The sequence below is a fragment of the Alternaria incomplexa genome (assembly GCF_024043165.1).
Source record: "Alternaria incomplexa strain BMP 0042 chromosome Unknown scaffold_9, whole genome shotgun sequence".
Taxonomy (NCBI): Eukaryota; Fungi; Ascomycota; class Dothideomycetes; order Pleosporales; family Pleosporaceae; genus Alternaria; species Alternaria incomplexa.
This window is the reverse complement of record NW_026249858.1, coordinates 1,559,084-1,572,196: the sequence shown is the minus strand read 5'-3', so window position 1 is coordinate 1,572,196 and position 13,113 is coordinate 1,559,084. Positions and strand designations below refer to the sequence as shown.

The following is a 13,113-nucleotide window of genomic DNA, read 5'->3' as shown; positions in this document are numbered from 1 at the left end:
CTTCTCCATGCGTCATACATACTGACGAGAAGATAGATTCATACTCCCACCGACACGGTAGCATCCCCCGATCTACCCGACATCATGGCAGCTCCATCCACCGGCGCGAAGTTTATTCGCATGATCGTCAAGAACGACTCCATCAAATCCGACCCTCACGAGATCTACGGATGGCGCGCCTTCGCCATGGCGGGTTCCGCCTGTTTTGGTGGCATGTTGTTTGGTTTCGATATCGGAACCATTGGAGGTGTGCTTGAATTGAAGGAGTTCCAGGAGTGAGTGTCTCTTGTTATTTTCTTATCATCTCACGACACTGACAATCCTCCCAGCAAATACAACATCACCAACCTCGACAAAGTCGGCAAAGCCAACCTGAACGCTAACATCGCTTCCACCCTCCAAGCCGGATGTTTCGCCGGTTGCTTCATCGCCTCCTGGGTAGCAGACCGCTGGGGCCGCAAGACCGCCCTCCAAATCGCCGGTCTCGTCACCATCGTCGGTTGCATCATCCAAGCCGTAGCCATGGGCGCCCTCGCAGCCATGTACGTCGGCCGCTTCATCGCTGGACTAGGTGTAGGAGGCGCCTCCATGGTCGTCCCTCTGTACATTTCCGAAAACGCACCCCGTGGTATCCGTGGTGGACTCACAGGTCTCTACCAACTCTTCATCGCCACAGGAACCTGCCTCGCCTTCTGGGTCAACTACGGCTCCCTCATGCACCTCTCCGGCGGCGCACAAGTCTACATCGTGCCTCTTGCTCTCCAGGCTCTCCCCGCTGTTCTCCTCGTCGGCTGCATGGCGCTGAACAAGGAATCCCCTCGTTTCCTCGCTAAGCAGGATAAATGGGAGGAGGCTACCACAGTGCTTGCTCGCATGCGCAACCTACCTCACTCGCACCCCTACGTCCAGGACGAGATCAAGGACATCGCCGACCAGCTCGAACACGAGCGCATGCTCGTTGCCGGTGCCAGTATCAAGGACCTTCTCAAAGAGATGTTTACCATCCCCGGTAACCGAAAGCGCGCACTCATCTCGATTGGTCTCATGATCTGCCAGCAGATGACGGGAACAAACGCCATCAACTACTATGCGCCGCAGATCTTCGCCGCCCTCGGTCTCAAGGGCAACGCCGTCAAGCTCTTCGCCACAGGTATCTACGGCATCGTCAAGATGGTCGGCTGCTTCGCTTTCCTCATCTTCGCCGCTGATTCTCTCGGTCGCCGCCGTTCGCTCCTCTGGACATCGATTGCCCAGGGAATGGCCATGTTCTACATTGGCATCTACATGCGCGTCGACCCGCCGATTATGGGCGAACCAGTACCAGGAGCCGGATACTTCGCTCTCGTCTGCGTGTTCCTCTTCGCCCTGTTCTTCCAGTTCGGTTGGGGACCCGTATGCTGGATCTACGTGTCTGAAATCCCCGCCGCTCGTCTCCGCTCCCTCAACGTTGCCATCGCCGCTGCTACACAGGTACGTCCTAATCCCAACCCTTTTCTCTCCACATAAAAAAACAACACATACTAACGAACCTCCACAGTGGCTCTTCAACTTCGTCGTCGCGCGCGCAACCCCCAACATGATGGCCACCATGGGCCAAGGCGGCTACGGCACCTTCTTCACCTACGGCGCCTTCTGCTTCTCCATGTTCATCTTCGTCTGGTTCCTCATCCCCGAGACCAAGGGCCTGTCCCTCGAGAAGATGGACGACCTCTTCGGTATCACCGAGTTGGTTAAGAACATGGAGGCGGACCGTGAGAACCACGCTGATGACATTGACGCTAAGAATGCGACTGTGGTCAGGGAGGAGAAGGTCGGTCATTAGATCGACTGGTCTCGGGATGATTGATGCTTGCTGGTTTATTTACTGTTTGAGGTTGGCTAGGCGGCTGGAGCTTAGTAGCCTGGACATGTTGTAATGAAGTCATGGGCTTCGTGCCGCTCTTTGCACAGATTCTTGAGTTTTGTGACCTAGAAATTGTGATGGTGAGGGTGTGTGAGATGCGAACGCTACTAAATGACTGTATGAGCAAGAAACATTCCATAATTCGTGATATATATACTATGCAGGTACTCAATGCCGAAGCAAAACCCCGTACAATTCCCATCTCACGTCCCTACCAACGCCGAATGCATTGTCGTATCGTAACGCACGGCACCTAGTACGGCTCCTACTTCACACATCCCCCTCCCATCTCACCCTCCCCTCCCCCTTCCCTTATCCCCCTCCCTCCACCTACTCCCTACCAATCTCCCCCTCATCCAAAATCCCCTTCTTAACCAGCTCCTCCGGGCTCGGCCTGGACTGCAATCCCTTCTCCAGATTATCCGCGCGCATGTGCATATCGAGTTCTTTCTGGTGTCCTTGCAGTGCGGGCGCGGCGTTGGAGGCAGGCAGGATGTTGCGCTCGATGAGGTCGGCGCGTTCGGGGCGGGCGTTGAGGCCTTTCTTGAGTTGGTCGGTTGCGCGTTGGCGCTCGAGTTCGAGGGCTTTGGCTTGGAGGGCGCTGATACGTGTCCCGCGTTAGCGGGGCTCTTGGTGTAAATTGGGAAGAGGGGGATGGGGTCGGAGAAGGGAAGTAGGAGGAGGTGGAAGGGTGAAAGGGACGTACGGAGCAGTCGTGGTATCCAGCAGAATATGTCTGTTCTTCAGATCCTGCGGCTCAGGCCTATGCTGCAAATGCTTCTCCAAACTGTTCCGGCGGTCCAGAGAGCGAACGGGCGAGATGGGTGTCTCGTCGACGATTACCTCAGCCGCGCTTTCGTTCTTGATATCCTCAGTCGCCATGTTGGAAGTAATTCGTCAGTTCGCTCGTCGATATCGAGGTTGAGTGAGTAAGTAAGTAAGTCGAGCAAGCGGTAAGTAGTGAGTGAGTGTGTGAGTGATCAAAAGGGAACTTGTGAAGCTGCAGGTATGGGCTAGCTCCCAGGTACTTGTACTTGTCCGCACTCGAAGGGCAGCAAAGCAAGCTGGTTTGTCGGGTGCCTGCCTGAGCTTCCAAGCTCCGTCCCCATCACGTTGCACCGCACCACCCCGACCGCGGCTTGGTTGCGGGGCAGCCGCACATCCCTGCATGAGCAAACCTTGGAAGCGCGTCAGGTGTGTGACGGGCGTCACCTACGCACGCCAGACGAGCGACAAACAAAACATTCTTGTCTCCCCGAGGTTTTCATCTGACATTCTGCCATGGCAACAGCTGTCATTCATCCTTCCTTCATACCCTTGATTGTGTTTGGGGGGTCATCCAGGTACACAGCCACTGCCTTGATTTCGCTTTCGCGTCAGCCGGAAGCTCGTACCTGACCGCCAGAGCGTCCATGCACCCCAGAGCCTGATGTCACGATGGCGGCGAATGAGTCTTTTTACGTTTTTCTCGTTCAAGGCGCCGAAAGGTGCAGCGACGCAGTTGTGAGGCTGCAGTACAGATGGGGGACCCATAGCTTGGGCAGCTACCTGCTGTCGATCATCTGGGGCGCAAGTGCATGAGTGGGTAATTACGGCGTTGGCCGGCTTTACTACTAGTTCAACGACAAACACGCTAAGCTGAATCTACACGAGAACGGCCTGTACGACAACGTCAATGCTAACTATAGTAAACTTCTGTCATCTGTTTGGAAATATGGATGAGTGTTTGGATGAGCAGAGCAGTCACAGATAGCTTTGGAGGAGAGAAATAGAGGAGTATAGGCATATTCTTTGTATACAATATCCTATGTACTAAAGATCATCACCAAAGAAGCTAGCTACAAGAAAAAGACCGACCATCATTCACCACCTACCACCTCACACCTCACACCCATCCCAACCTAAGCCGACTGACAAGCCGTAACAGTCTCAGTCTTCGTCCCCGGAACCGTCGTAACAGCGGCGCACGCCTACACAAATCACCACCACAGTCAGCTTACTAGATCCACCGATAGCCAGAATAGTATAAAGGGTACGTACCGGTCCAAGACCACCAAGGTTAATCGTCTCAAGCGCACATCCGGCACAGTCGGTGAAGACGGTAGACGTCGTTGTTGTGGCGTTAAAGGTACAGGTTCCGACTTGAATATCAGGGAATGTGAAGACAGTCTTGGTGCAAGGTGTAGGCGATGGCGTGGGAGAGAGAGAAGGAGGTGGTGTGGTGAGAGGCGACGAGGATGCTGATTGCATCAGGAGAGTTGCGACAACGACGGAGAAGAGTGAGGAGAACATGGTTGATCTTGGTGATGCTGGAAGGTATCGATGTTGGGTGACTTCAACGAGCCAAGCATGCAAACTATATAGACATCTGAACAAGACATCTCACTAAGTGAGATGAGATGAGGTCAAAGGGTTAAAGGGCCAAATTGCATCACTCGTATTGTTCATTGTACTGGTGCGGCAGCTTAGAAGAGCTCGGCGGTAAGCCGGCACGGGTTCATATGGAAGAGAGTTCGAGATCAATATCATTATCGCATTAACTATGAAACGTCCATATTATGGGCGTCCAATCCCGTGACTATTGACAAGCCTCCAACTCCGGTAATGAGAAAGTTACATCATTGAGGAGAGATACTGCCTAAAGGACAGTCAGAAGCTGAACATGCCGCGTACGCTTTTTCCATCTTGGTCACTGGTTCCGGCCCTCTTAGTCAAGGTGAACCATGCTTGTCGAATCAATCTGTACTCGTGCTATGACACAGCTGACATGCTCACGAGAGGAAGACATTTGTGCTGATGAGGTACATTTAAGCACCGTCATCCTCACCAATACGGATGGCACCCTCGCGGCTGAGACCGTTGGCCCAGAAGCCGTTAAGCTCAACATCGCTCTCGCGCATGTTGGCGTGGGCAACCAAGAGCCAGGCACCGAAGACAGCCTTGGCGAGGACATCGAGGACAGCGTAAGCAATGATCTCAGTGTCGACGCTAGCCTTGCGGGCACCATCGGCGATACCCCAGACACTGGAACGGATTAGTATGAATTCGGGAGGCGTGAATGTGGATGAGACTTACATGGGGTAGGCAGTCCAGAGGACAGCGGTGTAGGCAGCGATGGAGATGAAGAAACCGCGGAGCTTGTCACCCTTGGCGCGGGCGTTGGCACCACCGTTAAGACCAAGGTGCCAGAAGACGAAGAGGAAGGCAATGCAGGAGATGGTGTACCAGCCCCACTTCTGAGCAGTGTCCTCGGTACCGAAGGCAGCGAAGAGACCAGTGAGAACCATGATGATGTCGGCAACAACCATCATAATCATGTGTCCACCGGACATGCCAGCAAGGAGACCGAGGTCGAGGAGCAGGAGAGGGGTAGTGATGGTCCAGTCGACGTAACGGGCCCAGTAGACCTGGCGGTAGACGACGTTGTAGGTGTCGGGGACGTGGTCGTGCTGCTCGCGCTCGACCTCCTTCTTGAGGGAGACACCAGCGCCGGAGGCCATGGCGAAGTAGGAGAGGGCAGCGGTGAGGGTGATGATGGTGGTGATGACATGGTAGAGGCGCTTGTTCTGGGGGGTGTTAGAATTTGCCCTCTGAAGTAGCTTCAGATGGTACTCACCAAAGGCACCTTCCAGGACATGACGGTGAAACCGGCAGAGGCGATCAGCATGAGAACAAAGACGACCCAGAGGGTCTTCATTCCAGCATCGCCGGCAACCTCGTAGGTGGGCTCAGGTCCGGGGGCGACGGTTGGGATGGGAGCAACCGAAGGCAGCGACGAGGCCGTCGCGGTGGGCAGCGGGAACATCTCCGAGGTCTTCTTCAAGACTTCCTCAATCATGATGGCGGTTTGGTGTTGTGATGGGACTCCGGGACCTGTACAGCAACAATTGGTGCTGAAGGATCTATGGGAGAGTTGACAATGAGAAGCAGGAAGAGGGTGAGACGAGGCGGAGTTATAAAGAGGAGAAGCTAGGCAGCTATGCGGTCACCTGTTGGAGCTGCGGCAGGAGCTATACGAAACAGGAATCGAGACGTCATAGCCCCTCACGGCATGCACTATTGATTGGTTCCCGCTACGGCCTGCGTGAGAAGCAAGGATGCGCCAACGCCAGCTCTGCGCCTGGAGCTTCAGAATAAGGGTCTCCGCCGGCTGCGCGAACATGTTGTAATCATGGCAGTGCTGTCAAGCTGGCTGTCAATTCACTCACTCTGCCCATGTGATTGCGACATTGAGCGCGCTCGTGGGGCGGGGCGGGCTGGCAGGCGCGAGGTACTTTGGTACATCATCAGTGCTTCATCACGCCAAGCCGTCCAGGATGTTCCCCACAGCAACGCGCTGTGCACGTCCCCAGCAGCTCCCACTGCTCCCATTCTAGCCCTGGCAAACCGGTTTCAGTACCACCGATTGTATTAACTTTTCGATCTCCTCCTCCGTGCGCCGGCATGTGTCTCATGGATGGGTCCCACGATCGCCTCGATTCTATCGAGTTTGCTGACATCGCCATGCCCATCGAGCTGTACTCCGAGTATATGCGACGCGACCCCGCCCACTGTACATTGGCGCGCGTTTTACATTCCGTCAGTCCACAGCCCCTCACGGTGGTGTGATGTGGACCAACCATCCAGAGCTACTCGACAGCCGAACGGCCCGAAGTGCATAGCTTTGCACTTTATAGCCAGCATCCCAGACGACTCTTCATTGTAGACGCGCATCGCTGTCCATCACCTCATGTGTTGAGACAATACCTAGGTACATGTCACCGGATCACGCGGCAGTGCGGAGAAGGCGGAGTGCATACGCCTGTACACCCTCACATCAGCGCGGCCGGTCAAACCTAGATGCAGTTACCTGCTACAACTGGTACTGCGACTTGCGTAGATCGACAGCCTTGTACGTTGTATCTGGCAATGCGCCAAGTAGGTACATCGCGACAGCCTCATCAGCTGAACAGAAGATTTCCACCGCTTCACCAATATGTACAGATCTTCGCGCAAGCCTGTCAGGCCTTGTCGGCTACCTGCTCGGTACTTGATGGCTTTGCAAGTCTCACCACCGCGTAGCCCGCCTCCTCTTTTTGGCTGTCGTCAAAGTAATCTTCTTTGTCAAGGTTCCGGCACGGCTCGGAATTGTCCTTCAAGATCTTTCAACAATTTCGAAGCGCCAGCTTGATCGTGCCTTCTGATCTGGGCGCCTGCATCGTAAGGAACCGTCATTCGGAATTCGGAAGAGTCGGAATGATTGCGCCGTTGAACTTGAAGTTCAGCATCGAATGCGCGCAAGCTAGCGACTTCAATTTTTCATTCCAGCCAGGAACGCGGCCAGTATCTTCCATCAGTGTCTGTGGTAGATGCACCGCATCCTGCAGTACTGCGCGACGCTAGTGACCAGACACTTTTGTCTTTGAACGAGGGCCCGGGTCGTGTAAGACGCACATCGCGCTGTCGCCTTCACGTTTTCTCGGTCGAGGCGTGCGGCTATGCGGCTTCAGAAATTGATGTGGACGTGGGCCTGTTGAGGTTTTGGCAGGTCCTAGCTCCAGTAAGTGGGATCGGGCCTAGGATTGCGGCTGACTACTACTGAACGCACGTTCGCCGCATCGTAACAACCGCGACGTCGCACATGCCATACCAACACCATGATTGAAAAAAATCCCACGTTCGGCGCGCTCTCAAAGGCACTTTACATACATCTCCCCCACGAGTGACAGCTATACTGGACCCCATAGGCTCTGGAAGCTATGCACCAGTGGAATATTCGCCCTTAGCGCACCATCAGGGTACTCTGAGTAAGACCCTTCTGGTATATCGCCCGCCTTCACACGTCCAACCAGTTCCGTACTCCGTGAATCCTTCCTGAAGGCCCATCAAAGCACCGTCAAGCATTTCCATCTGTCCATCAAGGTGCTTGATTGCGTCCAAGGGATCCAATATATAGTGCTTGTTGTTACCCAAGACTGCACAAGACACGCCCAGCCGAACCAAGCTTCTCAGAAGGGTTCCTTCTCCACTGAACCATTACCAAATATCTGGGTCGCTCGGGTCCACGCCAACCAGAGATCGACAACATCGAAGTACATCTGTCTAAATTTGTATCAAGCGAACATTCCGTACTATCACTTCTCTTCATTCGATAGCCAGTGCTTCATACACCAACATGGCTTCTACCGCCCTCGATATTGCACGCCTTGTGCTCCGTCAAGATGAAGGTGCAGAGTCACAACCTGAGGAAGTCATCACCTGCGGCGGCGACAACGAGTACGATGGCCGCATGGGCACCCGTATCTCATCCATCTTCGTCATCCTGGTCGCGTCGAGCTTCGGTATGTACAACAGAACCACGCCGATCTTCGCATACTAACATCGCACAGGTGCCATGTTCCCCGTCCTAGCAAGACGTTCCCGTAGCAAGCTGGTCCCCAACTGGGTCTTCTTCGCCGCCAAGTACTTCGGTTCAGGCGTCATCATCACAACGGCATTCATCCATCTCCTAGCTCCAGCAAACGAAGCTCTCGGTAACGAATGTCTGACCGGTGTCATCGCCAAGTACCCCTGGCCCGAGGGCATTGCCCTGATGACGCTCTTTCTCATGTTCTTCCTCGAGCTCATGACAATGCGCTACGCCAAGTTCGGCAGCGACCACGACCACAGCCACAGCCACGAACCCACTGGCATCTCCCCAGCCGCCCACGCTGACGACAAAGCCCACGACCTCGAGGGTAGCACCGGAGGCAGCAGCGGCAACCACAACATCCGCGGCGACGACCACCTCGGCCACCAACGCGACCATGAAGCCGAGCTGAAGTCCGATATGGCACCCCGGCCCCTCGTCCCAGACGGCTACGCCTCGCAACTAACCGCCGTCTTCATCCTCGAATTCGGTGTCATCTTCCACTCCATCTTCATCGGCCTCACCCTTGCCGTAGCCGGCGAGGAATTCATCACCCTCTACATCGTCCTCGTCTTCCACCAAATGTTCGAAGGCCTCGGTCTGGGTACCCGTCTCGCTGAAGTCCCCTGGCCCGCGTCCAAGCGCTGGACCCCGTACTTCCTTGGTCTCGGCTACGGTATCTCCACCCCCATTGCCATTGCTATTGGCCTGGGCGTGCGCCAGTCTTTTGCGCCTGAGAGCAGGACTACGCTATTGACGAATGGTGTTTTCGATTCCATCTCCGCCGGTATTCTTATCTACACGGGTCTTGTGGAGCTTATGGCGCATGAGTTTATGTTTAGTCCTTATATGCAGAAGGGACCTGTTAGTAGGACGCTTAAGGCGTTTGGTCTTATGGTTCTTGGTGCTGGTAAGTCTTGTCCGTGCCCCATACTATCGACTTTATACTAACGTAATGCCAGGTTTGATGGCTCTGCTCGGTTACTGGGCTTAAATCATCGTCACTTCTCATATCTTGCACCTTTCAGGATTCTTACAGTTCTCTTTCCACTGCTTCTTTCTTTGTTCGGATACCCGTAGATCAAGGCTGGCTTCTGTGCTAACGTATTGCCTACTTCGGTAGAGGGACGTATCATGGATTAATGGGATTCACTAGGCCTGCTTCATACATAGACGGGGTTTTCATCATGCCTCAATGAAAGCATACATTGTTCATTGTTCGCCTCAAGTGACACTTGGCGCGACGTTATGGATGTTGTTGTCAACCTTTGCATACTTACCCTTTGGAGTAATCTAGTCGGTGCTTCGTAGTAGAGATGGTCATGTGATGAAGCAAAGTGTTGTACTCACGTGGGTGCTAAACCTAAAGTTGACCAACGTTAAGCGTTGAAACGACCTTATGCCAATAAACTTTAAACGTGTGCAACACCACATCCTGGTAAGATTTTCTTTCAAAGTGTAAAGCGACGTATATTGGCTATGGTAAATATTTGATATAAACTCTCTCTCTTGCGCAAGTAGTTAAGTAGTTGGTGGGGTATCATAAAAACTGACAGACTGCACACGCAGACGCACGAAACACCCAACACGCGACCCCGATCTTTTTCGTAGATCTTGTTGGTGAGGGTCGGCCTTTCTAGTAAAAGGCCGTTAGATTGAAACATTATTGGAGTTTGAACGAGAGTGTTTATGTATATAGATGCTGCGGCCGTGAAAAGGAAAGACAAAGGAAATGGTCGTGGGGGGCGTCGAAATCGCATTCGACGCATTGTGCCGTTGTGCGCCGGTTTGGAAGTAAGGTGGAAAATGCAAAATGTCCTTTATGGTGTAACGCCGTTGTGCCCTATGCATGCAAGATGAAGTGAGAAAAAAGCTGGGTATGTGCAAAGTTGAGCAAAGCAAGAGAGAGATAAATGTGAGCTGTGCGTGCGTGCGTATGTGTGTGTGTGTGCGTGGTTATGAAGATGCTTCCAGGGCGTCAATGGACGCGTGGAGGTATCTGATTCGCTCTTCGAAGGGGGAACCAAGGGGACTCAGGGTCTCGTGTTTCTTTAGGTCGGACTCGCGGGTCGTTGCGTAGGAGATCCATGTACCGGGTAATTTGGGACGGAATTCTTTGACAGGACTTCTAGACTGATCTTGTCCGTCGTCCGTGGGTGAGGCTGCGCGAGAGTGGTCGCTGTGATGCTCCATATGCTCAAGACCTTCAAGATCTATGCCGCTGTCCCGGTCGATGACGCGATCGGATTGAGGGAAGAAAGGCGAGTCTAGAGCGTCGATGGCGTTGTGAATTGGACTCCAGGGGCTGAGAAGACCCCTGGATTCCTGTGGTTCGGCGGCATCGTTGTCGTCGTCTTCCGCAACGAGTACGCGACCACCGATCTTGACATCGCTGACGTGCACCTTGTACTCCAACGCCTTCTGGCCGTCTTTGATCAGCTGTTCTGTCCATCCGAGACACTTCTTAAGGCTCTGGTTCATCTTCTGGCTGTCGTTCAACATCTCGCGATGTTTGGAAAGGTCGAGCTGGAGGCGCTTCTCGTCGCGTGAGCGGTGTGCTTCGTCTCGCTCTAGCTGAGCGCTCGGGCTCAGAGCACCCTCATCGAATGAAGACTCGCTATCCTCTGGATCCTCCTCGTCCTCCTCAGGTGTTTCGTCCTCCTCTTCTGCTTCAGACATGTCCGACAGGTCCCCTATATTTCCAGAGCCAATGGCAGAAGTTTCAGGAGGCGAGCTAGCCATATCAGCAGAGAAATGCCCAGCTCGGCTCATGCGACGGAAGCGTCTGAGCTCCGCCTTTTGCTTTCGGACCTCCTTCTCCAATGACCGGTTGATGGCGAGGAGCGAAGAGTTGCTGATTTCGAGGTCAAGCACTTTACGCTCCCTTCGTGCATTGGCAGCAAGTTCGTTCATCATCTCGAGTGCACTCTTGGTGTCGCTGTTCCTCTTGCCGTCTCTTGTTGGGCTTGCTGATACTGGAGATCCGACAGGGGAGAACGCGGTGTAGCGACGAGCGGGCGTAGGTGCTGCATCATTGGGGAAGGAGGCACGATTCTCAGTCTGAAGTGGGCTTGGCTGCATGGCGGATGGTTCATTAGTCGGTGCCTTCTTCGCACTCGTCACAGAGTCAATGGACGACAGACTGGAGCTCTTGACGTGCCCTCGTTTTATAGTGGAGGCGACGCTAGATCTCCGTCTGGGGCCATCAGACACATCTGGCGTGTTCGATCCAGTCAACATGGCGAGAGCGGAGTTTCCTGAACTGCCTCTGCTGAGGGCTGGCCGGACCTGAGAGGCTCCCTTACGATATGAGAGATGTGCAAAGTCCTTTGTAGGCGAAGGCGGGCGAAGCGACCCCCCTTGTCCGCCTTCCAAGGGCGGGAGCAGATCTGGAGATGTAGGAGGCGGCGGTGTGAGAATCGGCTGGCGGTCTTTTCTATCGGAAAGGGAGTCGGCGTGGAAGAACTTGCTTTCGGGCTGGGAGTCGGCATGGAAGAACTTGCTCTCGGGCTGGGATCTCCCCAGGGACGACAGCGGTGGCGATGGTACGGTGGGCTTCGCAGGGGGCTCGTCTTGTCTTCCGTCGGCGTAGAAGAATGCGGGCGCCTTCTTCGTGGGCGCCAGTACCGGTGCTGGTTGTTCGTGCGGACGTGCGTCATTGGCATGGAAGAACAGGGATGAAGCGTCTTTCCTGCCAGCGTCGGACGGAGCGGTGTTGTACATGGAGAGCGAGGGCCTCGGGGTCGGCGTGACATGGCTGCTGCTTGGTCCCGGTGTGCTGCGCGGTCGCCCCCCTACCGCTGATGAACCGCTCCTTCCCACGGCGCTGTGCCCACTGAATCCGCCAGTCTGGTCCCTGGTGTGGTGGTCTACCGTGGAGCCTGGTCGCGAGCTGCTCGGGGTAACAGAGGGGGTGCCGCTGGGCGTGGACGAAGCGCTGTCTACGCCGACCCGTGACTTCCTCGTGGAAGAGCGAGGCGTGACATTGCTGCTCAGGAAGGGCTTGATGGGCGTCACCTCGTTGTGCGAGGGCGCCGGGGCCGCAACCTTGGGCGTGGTGCCATTGCTGGTGCGGGCGGTGCGGGTGCTCGAGGAGCTGACGGTGGAGGAGGCGGTGGGCGCAACGGCAAGTCTCGGGGTCAAGGGCGTCTTCGCGGCGGTTCGGGTGCTGGCGAGCGTCGGCTTCAGCGGCCGTGGGTTATTTCGGTCGGTTCGTTCGATGGGCATCCTCTGGTGAGTGCGGCTATAGTTGTGGTATTATACTGCGGATGCGGAGGGAGATCATGGCCTTGCCGGGGGGCAATGGGCGCGGCTCGGGGGGTAATGGCGGTGTTGACGATGGTGTGTTGATGGACGCTAGTAGCGTGTCGGATGTCTGCAGGTCATACAGCACGGCGCTCTACGTGTATTGCCCCACTTCTACAATGCCAGCGGTGGAGGAGTGCAGATGGTTGGCGTCCAGTCCATGGTCGGGGGCCAGACAGGAGCAGGAGAAGGGTTCAGGTGGGGAGGCGTCTGTGTTGGTGCGAGATGAAGTAACTTTGGTGGCCCTGAGTGATCCTGGAGGCTTTCAAACGCCGCTAGGCCCAGCCGGGCGTAGACGTGAAAGCGCGTCATGACCTCTCCAGGGCCTCATCTCGCGTTTTTATGGGGCCTCCTGTCGCCCTCACAAAATGACCCCCCACTTACCATGAGCGATGCAGGGTCCGCCCATTCACCACCATCATGCGCGCAGCCCCGTCGCGTACACGTGCCCCAGCATGCACCGAGTCACCGTAGTCACGACGCGTCCGACCTGCCTCGAGTGGCCACCGCAACCACC

At 55.1% G+C, this 13,113-nt stretch overlaps 3 protein-coding genes across 3 annotated transcripts; 2 read left to right on the top strand and 1 right to left on the bottom strand.

Moving 5' to 3' along the window:
• Nucleotides 1-84: 84 nt before the first annotated feature.
• Nucleotides 85-1,822, top strand: J4E90_006875 (uncharacterized protein; the record flags this gene model as incomplete). The annotated part of the gene is made up of 3 exons (XM_051436417.1): nt 85-275; nt 330-1,470; nt 1,538-1,822. The coding sequence occupies 3 exons, from the start codon at nt 85-87 to the stop codon at nt 1,820-1,822; spliced, it is 1,617 nt and encodes a 538-aa protein (XP_051290211.1).
• A 2,888-nt stretch (nt 1,823-4,710) lies between these two features.
• On the bottom strand, nt 4,711-5,741 carry J4E90_006874 (uncharacterized protein; the record flags this gene model as incomplete). The annotated part of the gene is made up of 3 exons (XM_051436416.1): nt 4,711-4,927; nt 4,979-5,469; nt 5,520-5,741. The coding sequence occupies 3 exons, from the start codon at nt 5,739-5,741 to the stop codon at nt 4,711-4,713; spliced, it is 930 nt and encodes a 309-aa protein (XP_051290210.1).
• Nucleotides 5,742-8,103: 2,362 nt separating this feature from the next.
• J4E90_006873 (uncharacterized protein) lies at nt 8,104-9,242 on the top strand (the record flags this gene model as incomplete). The annotated part of the gene is made up of 2 exons (XM_051436415.1): nt 8,104-8,109; nt 8,313-9,242. 2 exons carry the CDS (start codon nt 8,104-8,106, stop codon nt 9,240-9,242), a joined length of 936 nt encoding a protein of 311 aa, XP_051290209.1.
• Nucleotides 9,243-13,113: the final 3,871 nt, after the last annotated feature.